Raw genomic sequence first — 12,195 nt, 5'->3', positions numbered from 1 at the left:
TTGGTTTATCAAGGCTGCTGTATGTGATCCAGAATTAATAATTAACACACATTGTCCATCAGTGGAAGGTTTTATGTCTTTTCGTTAAAGGTAAGACCTTCTTAACTAGCTAACCTTGAGCTGAAAACAGCTTCAAGGAGCTACGCAGAAGATCTAAGAGGTTTGAAGCTAACGAATGGGCAAGGACGTTCAGAAATATACTCAGGTTAATCCATGCTAGGTTATACAAAACTAAATATCAGCTCTATAATTTATCGCCGGTAAGTGGAAAATTCTTGTCCACTTTCTGAAGTATATAATGTTCTAAAAGGTAAACTCAAACTTTTCTATCTGACTGACTTATTAATTAAATAGCGTCTCCGCTGGCCCAATAGGGCCTTTAGTAAGATCGGTTCTGGGAACCCACTTTCAGTTAAGACCAAGATCCACTAATATATCTGTTGAATTGTTCTTTGATTATTTGCATGTTGCACAAACTCTAAAGCTGGGCTTGTTTCCTTGTTTTACTCACTGGGTTTGGCATTTGTATCTGTTGCACAATGTTCCAGTACTGATGCTGACAATAAGGGCAATCACCAAAAATAATCAATTATTTATTTTGTAACGTGTAACATCATAGAAACAAGCAACACTAAAGATCTGGCAGCATTAAATTATCACTATTAGCTTTAAATATTTGCTTGTATTCATTTCCAAGTAGTACATTTATCAGTTATTCCAAATTTAAAATATACTAAAAGTTTACACTTTACATAATTCCTCAACTTTAGATATTAAAGTTTATGGTCTTTTCAGTCCATTTTATATAGTCAGAAAATATTCTACGTGGTAAAAAAAACCAAAAAAATATTCACAGAGGTTGGACAGCACTGTATGTCTCAAAGTTGCCCAAAATTTCAAACTTCAATGGGCGTTCATGTTGTACTTTGGACTGGGAACTAGGAAAACTGGGCTTTTAATTGGAGCATATGAATCGGATATAATATTTAACACCCAAAATTGATTTGGGGGCTACAAAGAGTGGCCTAAAAAATAAAGGGAAGCTTTTTAATTTTTTTTCACTATTTCTCAGTTATTAAACTTAACACAAGGGAATGTTTTTAAGTTTTCATCAGCTCATTTTTCTTTTTCATTTCTTTGCAAGGAGACATGGTAAAGGTCAGCATAACTGGCTGTCTGTTTATTCCCTTCTCATCTGACACCTCTCTCTAGTGGTGACTGGGGGAGTTTGTTTTTTTTTTTTTTTTTTCTTTTTAACAGAAAACCCATCTGTGTTCTGTCCAGACATACTTCAACGATAACATCCTCACACTAATCCGGACACTAGTCACGGGAGGAGCCACGCCAGAGCTGGAGGGCCTGCTGGCTGAGGAGAACGCTCTCAGAGGAGGCTACAGCACGCCACAGACGCTGGCCAACAGAGACAGGTGTCGCGTCGCCCAGCTGGCCCTGTATGACGGCCCGTTTGCTGACTTAGGGGTAAGCAAATGCTTTGAGTGGAAATGACAACGTTTTGGCATTACCCAACAGCACGCATCTGGTCGCCTCTGCTTGTCGCAGTCCTTAATCCTATGCGAGCAACAGTAATCACGAAAAGCAGGGCTCGGTGGGCGGAGAACACTTTGATAGAGGACAAAGAGTGCTGCAAAGGAAACACCAAGTTGAATTGGTTCCAACCTGCTTTTACAAGGTTTTATTGTTATTCAGAGCTTCTAGTTCTGTTCTGCAGATATATATATATATATATATATGTATATATATATATACATAGTGATGTATGTACATAGTACACTATAGTACACTATATACATAGTGATTCTTGAGAATAGGGACAAAACAGGTCCTATGGATAAAGCATGAAATTTGAATAAAATATACACAAAATATATTTTTTTCAAATATCTAACTAAACTAACCTGGGTCATGTGAGCACAACAATGTATATTTTTCTTTTTTTTGCTGAATATTTTTTTTATTTTAAACATTGTAGTCGGTGGATGATGCCTGTAAAAGCCCTTGTCCAGGAGCAGAACTCAACACATTCTTATAGTTTAAAACAATTAAAGAAATACTAAAATTATATATTATGACAATTAAGTATAAGTAGTCATATAAATAATTATAAAAGTATCGATAAATTGAATTAAAAATAATTTTTAGATATTTTCCAACTCCGTTGAAATTTGTCCTTAGTTTTTGTCAACACCGTCAGAAATGAAAAGAATGTAAAAAAATCAGGCATTATTGGGGGGCACCAGAACTTCTGAGGACCCCATGACGTTGTCTTTTCTCTTCCTTTGCTAGGAGGGCTAGTTAGCTCCGGTTAGCTTAAGTTATTCTTTAGTTTTTTCTTCTGTTTTATTCTTAAGTTGTTTGTCACAACCATGATGTGTCAACTCCATAACTGACAATTTACAAAACTTTGATGAAATTTTGCGAAATAAAAGCTTAATTTTGGTATAATGTAAAGATTTCATGGACCTGACGAGCTACAATATGGCCTCCTTCAGAATAACATCATATAAATTGAGGTAGTTTGGCATTTCGTCAACTCCGTCAGATGTCAACTCCGTCAGAGTTTTTCTGACTCTTTCAGTGAAATTGTTGTCAAATCTCACTTAATTGTGCAACTAATTCATTTTAATGTATTTTACATGAATTGCATTACTTCCCATGTACCAAGTTTTTCATTTTACTCACTAGTTTGTCACCACCTTCAGTTCTGTGTCAACTCCGTCATGCACTGTCAACTCCATCAGATGGACTTTTTCTTGTTTTTTGTTTTAAATAATATTTATTTTATTTCTTGAGAAGCATTTGTCTGTAAATTGAGTAAAAATATCACTAATGGGGTATTTTAAAAATCATTTTAGATTTATTTTTGTCAGATGGTGATGACAAAGTTTTGGGTCAGGTCGATTAAAAATATAATTTTTTTAAAAAAAATTCGCAACTGGGAGCCTGTACCTTAGTATCTTCACATTTTCTAAACATTATTTGTCATATTTGCATACATAAGGTTGAGAAATAATTTAAAAAAAATATGGGAAAATTAAAACCCATTTTGTCCCTATTCTCAAGAATCACTATATATTTTCCTCTAGAATAAATTATGGTTTGGTGCACAAACATTGTTGATTGCTGCAGTCTCTAGTGCTAAAAGTTGGCATTCACTTGGAATTAAAAACCAATCAAAGAGCTGATTCATTTTACTGACAATGAAGGAGTTCATTAGCTGACATACTTTTCTTTTGTTGTTCACCAACAGGATGGTGGCTGCTACGGCGACTTGTTCTGTAAAGCCCTGAAAACGTACAACATGCTGTGTTTTGGGATCTACAGATTAAGAGATGCTCATCTCGGCACACCAAGCCAGTGCACAAAACGGTACGGTGCCAGAGCTTTCTCTTCACCAGAGCCCATCGTCACTGGGAATAAAATGAGTCGCGCATCAACCTTTCCGATGTTTCTTGTTTTGGCCAGATATGTGATCACAAACCCACCGTACGAGTTTGAGCTGGTGCCCACCGACCTGATCTTCTGCCTCATGCAGTTTGACCACAACGCTGGCCAGTCGCGGACAAGCTTATCCCACTCTTCCCACTCCTCCCATTCCTCCAGCAAAAAGAGTTCCTCTGTGCACTCGGTGCCTCCCTCCAACCGGCAGAACCGCAGCAGTAAGAGCAGAGAGGCGAGGGAAAAACAGAAGTAGGTGCCACTTGTGTGTGCCGTGTGCTGTTGATCTGCATGTTAAGTGTTTTACACGTGACCTGTGTGTTTTAGCCGTGTGTATTTGTGTGCAGGCTGTGATGACAGATGCAGTGTAATGTGTGGTTTGTGCTGTTTTTATTTTTCTTCACAATCATCTGCATGCAGTTTTCACTCTCGCATCATAGCGATCATAACAGGACGAAAAAAAAAAAAGAGAAAAAAAACATAAAATCAATAAAACTGCTAGAAAAACGGTTCACACTTGTTTCTTATTGATTCTTGGCATAGCATATAATTTAACTTCTTGCTTGGATGACACTGATTGTTGTTGGAAACAAGCTTATAGTAAAAATGTCATCATAACAAACATTTAGTATGTTGTTGGGTCTACCTGTTCTGTGTAGCTGTTTCATGTCTAACTTGGTGTATTTGTTGTTTAGTGGTTATGTGTTCACATGATCAGTGCCTAGATCATGGTTGTAGTGTTTCGTGATGTGTAGTGGAATATACTGAGAATAAAGGAAATCTGCCTTTTAGATATACTACATCAAGATCATTCACCATTAGCAGTGTTGATATTTTCCCAATCATGGTGCATCTGTTGTGCTTTTTTGCATGTCCGTGTTTAACAAGGCTTTTATTTCCAATTCTTTTTATAAGTCGGTTCTAAAATTATTTCAAGTTTAGTATAGGATTCTTACTTCTGTTGCAGCACCCTCCACATTTATTAGTATCCCTGGCAAAACAAAGTGTAATAACTCTTTAACAATATATGTATTTCATTGAAGTAGGATAATCTCACACAAAAAAAAGTTTGGCAAAGTTTTCAAATCTGGAAAACAAGATATACTTGTTTTCAGTACTTTTCCAAAAGTATCTGGACCTAACCAGTTCCTTTAAAATGAATGTAAATTCCAAATTAATCAGATTATACATTTGCTTAAAGCAGGGGTCCCCAAACTTTTTCCTGCGAGGGCCACATGACTGTTCCCTTTTCTGGTCGGGGGTCGGTCTTAGTTTTTCGAGAAAGAAACCTTAGAAAAGAAGTTTTGTTGACGGGGGTTGGAAGGAGAGTGAAACTGTGGACCGGGGCGGGGAGGAGGGGGCGGGGCTGGATTACTGCCGACGACATATTCGCGTTTGTAGATAGATTTTTACCCAGAATGCAAATGGAAAAAAACCGTGAGCGAAACGGTGACTGGTACTGACTAGTATATATTCCATTGAGGGAAACTAAGTTTCATATCTGTTCAAGAGCCCCCCTGGTGGTTGAAGAAAAATCCACATATATATGAAAAAAAACACTGAATGCTCTCTGGACCAAATGAGGAGGCGGGCCGGATCCGGCCCGCGGGCCGTAGCTTGGGGACCCCTGGCTTAAAGCATCAAGATTATTTATTAGTAGTGCTTTACTTCCTTAGTTTCCCTGGAGCATAAACACAAAGTGACCCAAAAACATGTATGTAGACTAGAAAACATCTGATTCAAGTAAAGCACAGGTGTGTTGATCTTATAAAATGGTGAGTATCGAAACCTTCCCTTATCTGTAGCTGCTTTTTTAAAATGTAAACTAGATGTTTACATACACTGCATTAAATCACACATAACCATGTTTTAAACAAAGCACTAATTTTGAATGAAATGTTTATATATTTGGTCAGTTGGTATAACTAGAATTATTTTAATTTGCTAAATTCTGAAAAAAATTTAAGAACATTTTCTCAGATTTCTTTTTTACTTCACATTTAGAAGTTTACATTCATTTTGTGCAGTTATCTTTTAGACTGTATGGTTTGTGTTAAATAGTTTTTTGAACGTTTGTAGGATGTCTTGCTCGCATATGTCTTTCCAGCTGTGACTGCAAAAAATTCGTCATGGGACTCAACTAAAGGCTGCTCAACAGCATTGCCGAGTGCTCCCACATTGTTCAGTCTGGACTGCTGAACTTTGGCATCAGTGCATAAGGCCACTGAATAGCAACAGAAAAGTCCACAGCTCCAATTTGAGTTAATACAGTAGTAATGTATGGATAAGATTTATCCAGTGGAGAGGACAAAGTCAAGAAAAATTATCTGAGGACAGAAACTTGGAGATTCAACAAACTGGCAACGTCTGGAAACATTTAAAAGTATTTCATCTTGAGCCTAATGTGCCATGTAATCTACCTCAGTGGGGAGCAGCAGCTCAAAAACCTAAATGTAAAACATAAAATATCTGACAACACTGAAATTAGACATCGCAACTTCTGATCCGAGTTGCAGTGTCTTGGATCAGACAGAATCTCACGCAGATTGAGATTCTGTCCCCTCACTGAATAAAATGTTCAGTGTTAAATGTTGGATTCTTCTAAAAAAAATGTTGTGAGTCTATTCTACTGGGAGAAATTATTAATTTATTAAAAGCCATAAGTCAGGTGGTGCAGATAACTGTGAAGGGTGCTGTATTCATTTTCCGCTCTTTCTCCCCTAAAGTATTATGATTGAGATATGAAATTGAACTTTTAAACCTTGACACAAGATACTAAAAGCATGCAGATTTGTTTTGGTTAAACTCAGAATTTACCAAAGTGAAGACGAGATGCTCTCAATACATCTTGAAATTAAGATGTATTAAACCGCCCAAATGCAGAAGTAACAACATGCAAGCTTTAAATAGAGTGGTTAGTCATTTTGTCCGTTGTGTATTGACTGTAAATATTACCTACTTACAGTAGATTACTTACCTCTTTTTCTGAAGTGCAACAAGGATGAATAGAATGGGTCAAGGTATGCAAGTTAACGATTCTGCATGACTTAGCAACTTTTACCTGGGGTTCTGCTTCATAACTATGTCCCCTGCGGATATTGTTATGACGAGGGGAGTTTGTTTTCTTCATTTTTCTTCTCCAGATGTTGAGCAAACCATGCCTCAGTTTAAGCTTTGCTTTCATGTAGAAAGCAAAATGTCTGCTGCTGCTCCTGCCTCCTACCTGCCATGACCAGGCCCATCTCCACATTGCATGAGGCTGAGACGATACCCTCCCCACTTTTTTGTGCATTTTCCTTAGTTGATGATCTAAGTATTCTTTTTCTCTGAAATGCATTCTTTTTAACATTATTTTTCATGCCCCCTTTTATGATTTGTTTGAACTTGGGATGATTTGCATTGTGTGAGAGGTCTGTGTGTCTGTGCATCTTCCCTCTTGTTTGAATGCTGTCAGACGACTCGTAGCAGGCTTTAAGATGTCACACATACGTTCCCATGCAGTGTTGTAAGATACTGTTTTTTATTTCTTTTTCTAGCAACTGTTTAATTAAAGCACAGAGTGGCAACAAGTTTTTCAGCTGCACAAACTTGCATGTTAACTCACATGTAGGTCAGAGTCATTTATATCTCCCCCTCCCCGATGTAGTGGATTTACTTACCGTTTCACAGAATTTAAAAGAAAGTGTGTCCAGCCCTGTGCCATCGGTCACACTGAGAAAGTGGGAGGTGTGACCAATTTAAAGTTTATATTAAAGAGGGGGATATGAGTCTGTAACTTCCCTCCTTGTAACCCTGTTCACCTGATATGCTGGTTAGAGGCGACATCACTAAGTTACCGTGTCAACAGAGGACCGCGGAGAGAGATGGCAGACATCTTGCTTCACCTCGGGCACGATTCTGCACATCAAATGTCTGTGCTCCAACACACAGCCCTGCAGCCTTAAACTTGCTGATGCACACGCAGACACACGCAACCTCACAAATGAATCTTCACACATGCAAGCCAACACACACACATTTCCCCACCCAGCAAAGTTAAAATTTGTTGTTGCAACTTAAACCTGAAAAGGATATGTGAGAAGTGGAAAGGGGTTTACGGACTTCTGACAACTGGAAATACACTCCTCACTCATCTCAGAAATGTACTTATGTTCTTCTAAACATGGAAAATGTGTTTCTAAAACAATACATATTTTTGTTAAATCTGTGAACTCCAAATTAGTTTTAGATTAAAGAGTTGCGATTATGATAAGCTTAAGTTGGTCAGTGTTTCTGGGAATAGTGTTGCTTCCCTGAGAAGCAACACTATTCCAAACTATATTTTGCTTCAACAGTTTCCCTTCCTACTAGCTTTTCTCAATTGAATTATTTTGTATTAACTAACCACAGTGTCGGTATAATATTACTTTTTGCTTCCAGCTAGTTATATGCAAAAAATCCACACAAAAGACAATACAAGGTAAAATTCTTCCTGACCATGCCCAATTTGTAAACAGCATGAAATGGAGATCTCTCTAATGACTTTAAGTCTCTCTGCTTAGTGGCAAACACTTTTAGTATATTCTAATGGCATGGTCAGCATTAAAACTTTTGCATCCAGTTGTCTGACTAATATCAAACAATTTTTACAATCTCAGTCCTCATGATATTATTAATGTGTGCATTATCTTCATTCTTGGGTGTAATATTTTGTAGGCTTTGATATTCAGTTGATAATAGTTGGATGGACTTTTATTGCTGCTTACGATATCTTAAGTCGATCTTGGTGACCAATATGTTAAAGCTCACAGACATGCCAGGACTATGTGACAAACATTAACAACTGAGGAAAATCTGCAACAACTATATTTACCACAATATTCTACAACAATACATACATTTCTGCAATGGTACAACCTGAACTTCTTGAAGCAAGAGGTTTGCTACATAAATTAAAAACATTATTCTTAGTTCTATATTTTGGTGGAAACCAAAATCTCTTAAATATAGATGTCTTAAAGCCTGTACACATAACCAAACGTTTCACTCTGTAGCACTGAAGCAACTATCACTGCCTTTTATCCAACTCAAATGGATATTTCCACACGTGCTTTCAAAGATGTATTGAAAATGTATGCCACTGTGTGAACTTCGAATTGGCTTCCAATTGTTTTATATACCTTACACTTTGAGATTAACCGCAAAACAGTGCCATGCCAATACTGATCTCACTTAAACTGAGGCATTTTGGTTGTAAGTAACCTGACATAGCAAACATTTCCAAGCTAACTCGACGTTTTCTTCCTCTTCTGCCTTGTTCCCTTTAGAAAAGAAATGGTTTACAGATGAACCGGAAAATGCCTACCCAAGGAACATTCAGATCAAGCCCATGAGCACTCACATGGCCAACCAAGTCAACCAATACAAATCCACCAGTAGCCTGATTCCACCAATCAGAGAAGTTGAAGATGAATGCTGAACAGGGCCATGAGTGTTTCTTTGCTTACTCGCCAGACATCTGTGCGCTCTGTCTGAAGAGACGAACCGAGATCACCAGAGGAGATGTGACGATAATACCGACGGGGGTATTGAAGACTGACAACACATTTTTCTTCACTCTTTCTTCCAGTCAAGGGTTGGACAGAAACACGGACAATAGGGGACCTCCCGTGTGTGTATACCCTAAATGTTAATTCCATACTTTGGACTCCGTTTAATTTACAAATGTATCCATAAAGATGTACATAATGACAATCAAATAAGGACTGTACAGTCCCTTCCCTCTAGCACTTTTTTTGGAATTATTTTAAGAATTGACAAGAGAAAACAAAAAAGTACTTCCTGTTATTCTTTGCAATAGTTCACTTCTTCACAAGACCATGGATTAAGGCGGTGGTGAGTTATTGGAGAATGAGGATTTCAAGCGATAAACTGACAATATCATCTCCCAAAGATCCAACCCAGATGCGTCGCGTAAAAAAACACCTGGGTTCATCGTCATCATATCTTCTGTCTGCTTCTGTTTTCTATTTGCACTAAAACTAGAAAAAAAGGCTTCTTTTGACAGAACAACTGGAAGCATCACTCCCCCCACCGCCCCCCAGCAGTAAATTGTCTCGGAGGAGATTTGCATATGGATGGAATGAAGGAGGAGGAAAAGAAAGGGAAGGGGTGCTGGGCTTTGGATGCATACTAATCTTGTTCTTCGGTTGTTATCCATCATGTTGTTACTTATGGGTTGCAGATTTATCTTGAATCATCACTTTGAGCAAGAGCATTCCAGCCCTGCAGAACATAATCACCTTGCAAAGCAGAAATCTATTAACTCGGAGAATGGTGCAATGAAGGTTCATGCTTCCTTGAAAGACAACTCTGTACCCATGTGTTTTCTGCAGATATGTCAAATACCGAGGCTGAGATTCACATTCAACCTCACATGTGTGCCTAATCCCAGTTTATAGCACACAGTGGCGGTTCCTATACAAATGGTACCCTAGGCAAGCCCCTTCGTCTGGATCCTCGGAGGAACAGAAGGAAAATGGAACAGAATATTTCAGCAGTATTCAGTGAATTTCTGTCCAGTGTAGAAATTTACTGTTCAGCAAATTCAGCCTAGGAATTTTGGATTTTCAACAAATCCAGTCGAGATCAAACAAAAATGTTTAATTTAACATAATCAGACATTTATAAAGTGTGTTTTAACTCTGTTTACGCTGCGCAAAAAAACTTGGTGGCATTCTCCTGCCCTGCGCAGTGGGCCGTGGTCCACTTCAAAAACCGCCACCGATAACACAAACACTATAGTGTTTGCACTATCCATCATCCATTAAGTTTAGTGTGTAAAAGTGTGCATCTCAGCCACTTGTTTCTCCTGTGTCAATGTAAAGCATCCGCCCTCACTGGATTGTATGCATTGGTGCAGCCTGGAGGGAACTGCATGTATGATCTTAGTACTAAAGTAAAGCTACTAACAATGATAAAAACTAGAGGATTTGGATCTACAACTAGTCAAGTTGCATTAAAGTTAAAATGAAAGATCCCCAACTATGGTTGGTCTAGCAATGAACGGCAGCTGATTGGCGTTTCTAAACATATCGCCGTGGCATCTGCGGCAGACAAGGGATCAAAAAGAACAGTGCTGCATTTTTCTGAATGTTTTTTTTTCCTTGTTTCACCCTAAAGTTGGTCTCTGTAGCAGGAAATGCCACATAGCGCATAATAGTGGGCATCAATAGGCCCTTCTTTGATCTGAGCCACTGCCTGGCACAGGGTTGGCGCAGAGGCAGTTGAGAGCTTGGATGTTCTCTGCAGCCAATCCAGATGTCACATCCCTCAAAAGTTTCAGGAGTAGACCAGTTGCTCTCTGTCCTGTAAGACTCGACCATAGTTGGCGGAAATGCAACAAGTCCACAGACAGCAGTGAAGGACACCGAAGACGTGCTTGTGTCCTTAATGCCGGCCTGCTTACGCCTGTAGATCCAAATCCAGCTGTTATGGACCTTCTAGAAATGTGGTGGTGGATTTCTATATTTAAACTTTATTTTATACCATAAACATAACTGATTTCTATTTATTTTTCTAACAAATAATCTAGAAGGGATTGCTTTGGAAGATGAATATTCAAAATCTTTAACATATCAATTGAGTTTAAAAAAAAATAAAAAGCGCTATTTATTTTCACAGTCTATTTAATTCTGTCGCCCGCTGCACCCTCTAACTAACAGATTGCATCGCTCCGGAGCAGACAAAACTCACAGCTCGGCTCCACTGAGTGCATGCGAAAATGAACTTGAGCTCACCTTACGCATAGCTCAGGTGCTTTGTGTCTATGAAATCATGTGTAAGGGTAGGTGGAGGTGAACTATGTTTTGGAGGGGAAGGAAATTCAGCAACTGGAGTGAAGAGTCAAAGAAGATGAAGTTGCTCCCACTGTGTCCAGGCCAGAACTAACTGACCTTCAAGAGACATGTTTGACCTAAATTAGGTCTCTAGTGTGGGGAAAGAAGATGCGGAAATTACAGCACAGTGTGCTAGTGTTTTCATGAGACAAAATAATTTAATAAAATAAATATGATTGGGAGAAGATGTTTGTTTACTGCAGTGATTCTCTTCCCTATAGACTGTAAAGGAAAAGTAACTCCAAACATAGGAGACCCTTTTGGAATATGGAAAAAAATATATATATATATATATTGTGCTAAATATGTTTGTGTAAACTCAACCCATGATATAGAGCACACGTCTTTCTCAAACAAAATGATCCGAGCTTAAGTGTTTGTCTATTGGGTGTAACTATAATGGCGCTTCATACACATTGTCCTAAAGTGAACTTTTGGAACTGTGATTACATCATTGTCACACATTGTAGCAAATAGATTTATTTAAAAAAAAAAAAATGCGAGTAAAATATTTGTAGAATTGGGATGTTTATAGCAGATTTGCTAGCCTGATCGCTAAGAAATTATTAATGTGACAATGACTCAAACTGAATTGACAAATTTAAGAATTAAAAAAATAAAATAAAATCTTGGGTTTTATTTAAGAATGCAGAGACTATTTAAGGAAAAGTAAGATGTGGTTAAACATCCGAGATAGAAGGTAGCACCAATTCAGCAAAGGTTATCAAACGAGAGAACATTGTTAGCTGTCCTGGGTTTTACTTTGTTATAATCCGAGATTTACATTCCATTTTGTCAGCTTGTCATTATCTGTCACAAACTGTCACAACTGCTTCTGATTTGTTTACACGGTACCTTTAAG

General features: G+C 38.1%; 1 protein-coding gene across 1 annotated transcript in view; it reads left to right on the top strand.

Moving 5' to 3' along the window:
• The window catches only part of kcnma1a (potassium large conductance calcium-activated channel, subfamily M, alpha member 1a), a 157,346-nt gene extending 146,274 nt beyond the window's left edge, over nucleotides 1-11,072 (top strand). The window contains exons 32-36 of the mRNA XM_014987291.2: nucleotides 1,285-1,479; nucleotides 3,269-3,387; nucleotides 3,484-3,708; nucleotides 6,448-6,476; nucleotides 8,763-11,072. Of these exons, the coding sequence (XP_014842777.2) occupies nucleotides 1,285-1,479; nucleotides 3,269-3,387; nucleotides 3,484-3,708; nucleotides 6,448-6,476; nucleotides 8,763-8,914 (720 nt within the window). The 3' untranslated portion in view covers nucleotides 8,915-11,072. The remainder of the gene's footprint in view (nucleotides 1-1,284; nucleotides 1,480-3,268; nucleotides 3,388-3,483; nucleotides 3,709-6,447; nucleotides 6,477-8,762) is intronic.
• The last annotated feature ends 1,123 nt before the right edge of the window (nucleotides 11,073-12,195 follow it).

This window comes from Poecilia mexicana, unplaced genomic scaffold (genome assembly GCF_051168715.1).
Source record: "Poecilia mexicana isolate PSO_F unplaced genomic scaffold, ASM5116871v1 scaffold_15, whole genome shotgun sequence".
Classification (NCBI taxonomy): Eukaryota; Metazoa; Chordata; class Actinopteri; order Cyprinodontiformes; family Poeciliidae; genus Poecilia; species Poecilia mexicana.
The sequence above is the reverse complement of the archived record's forward strand: the minus strand, read 5'-3'. Positions and strand labels throughout refer to the sequence as shown.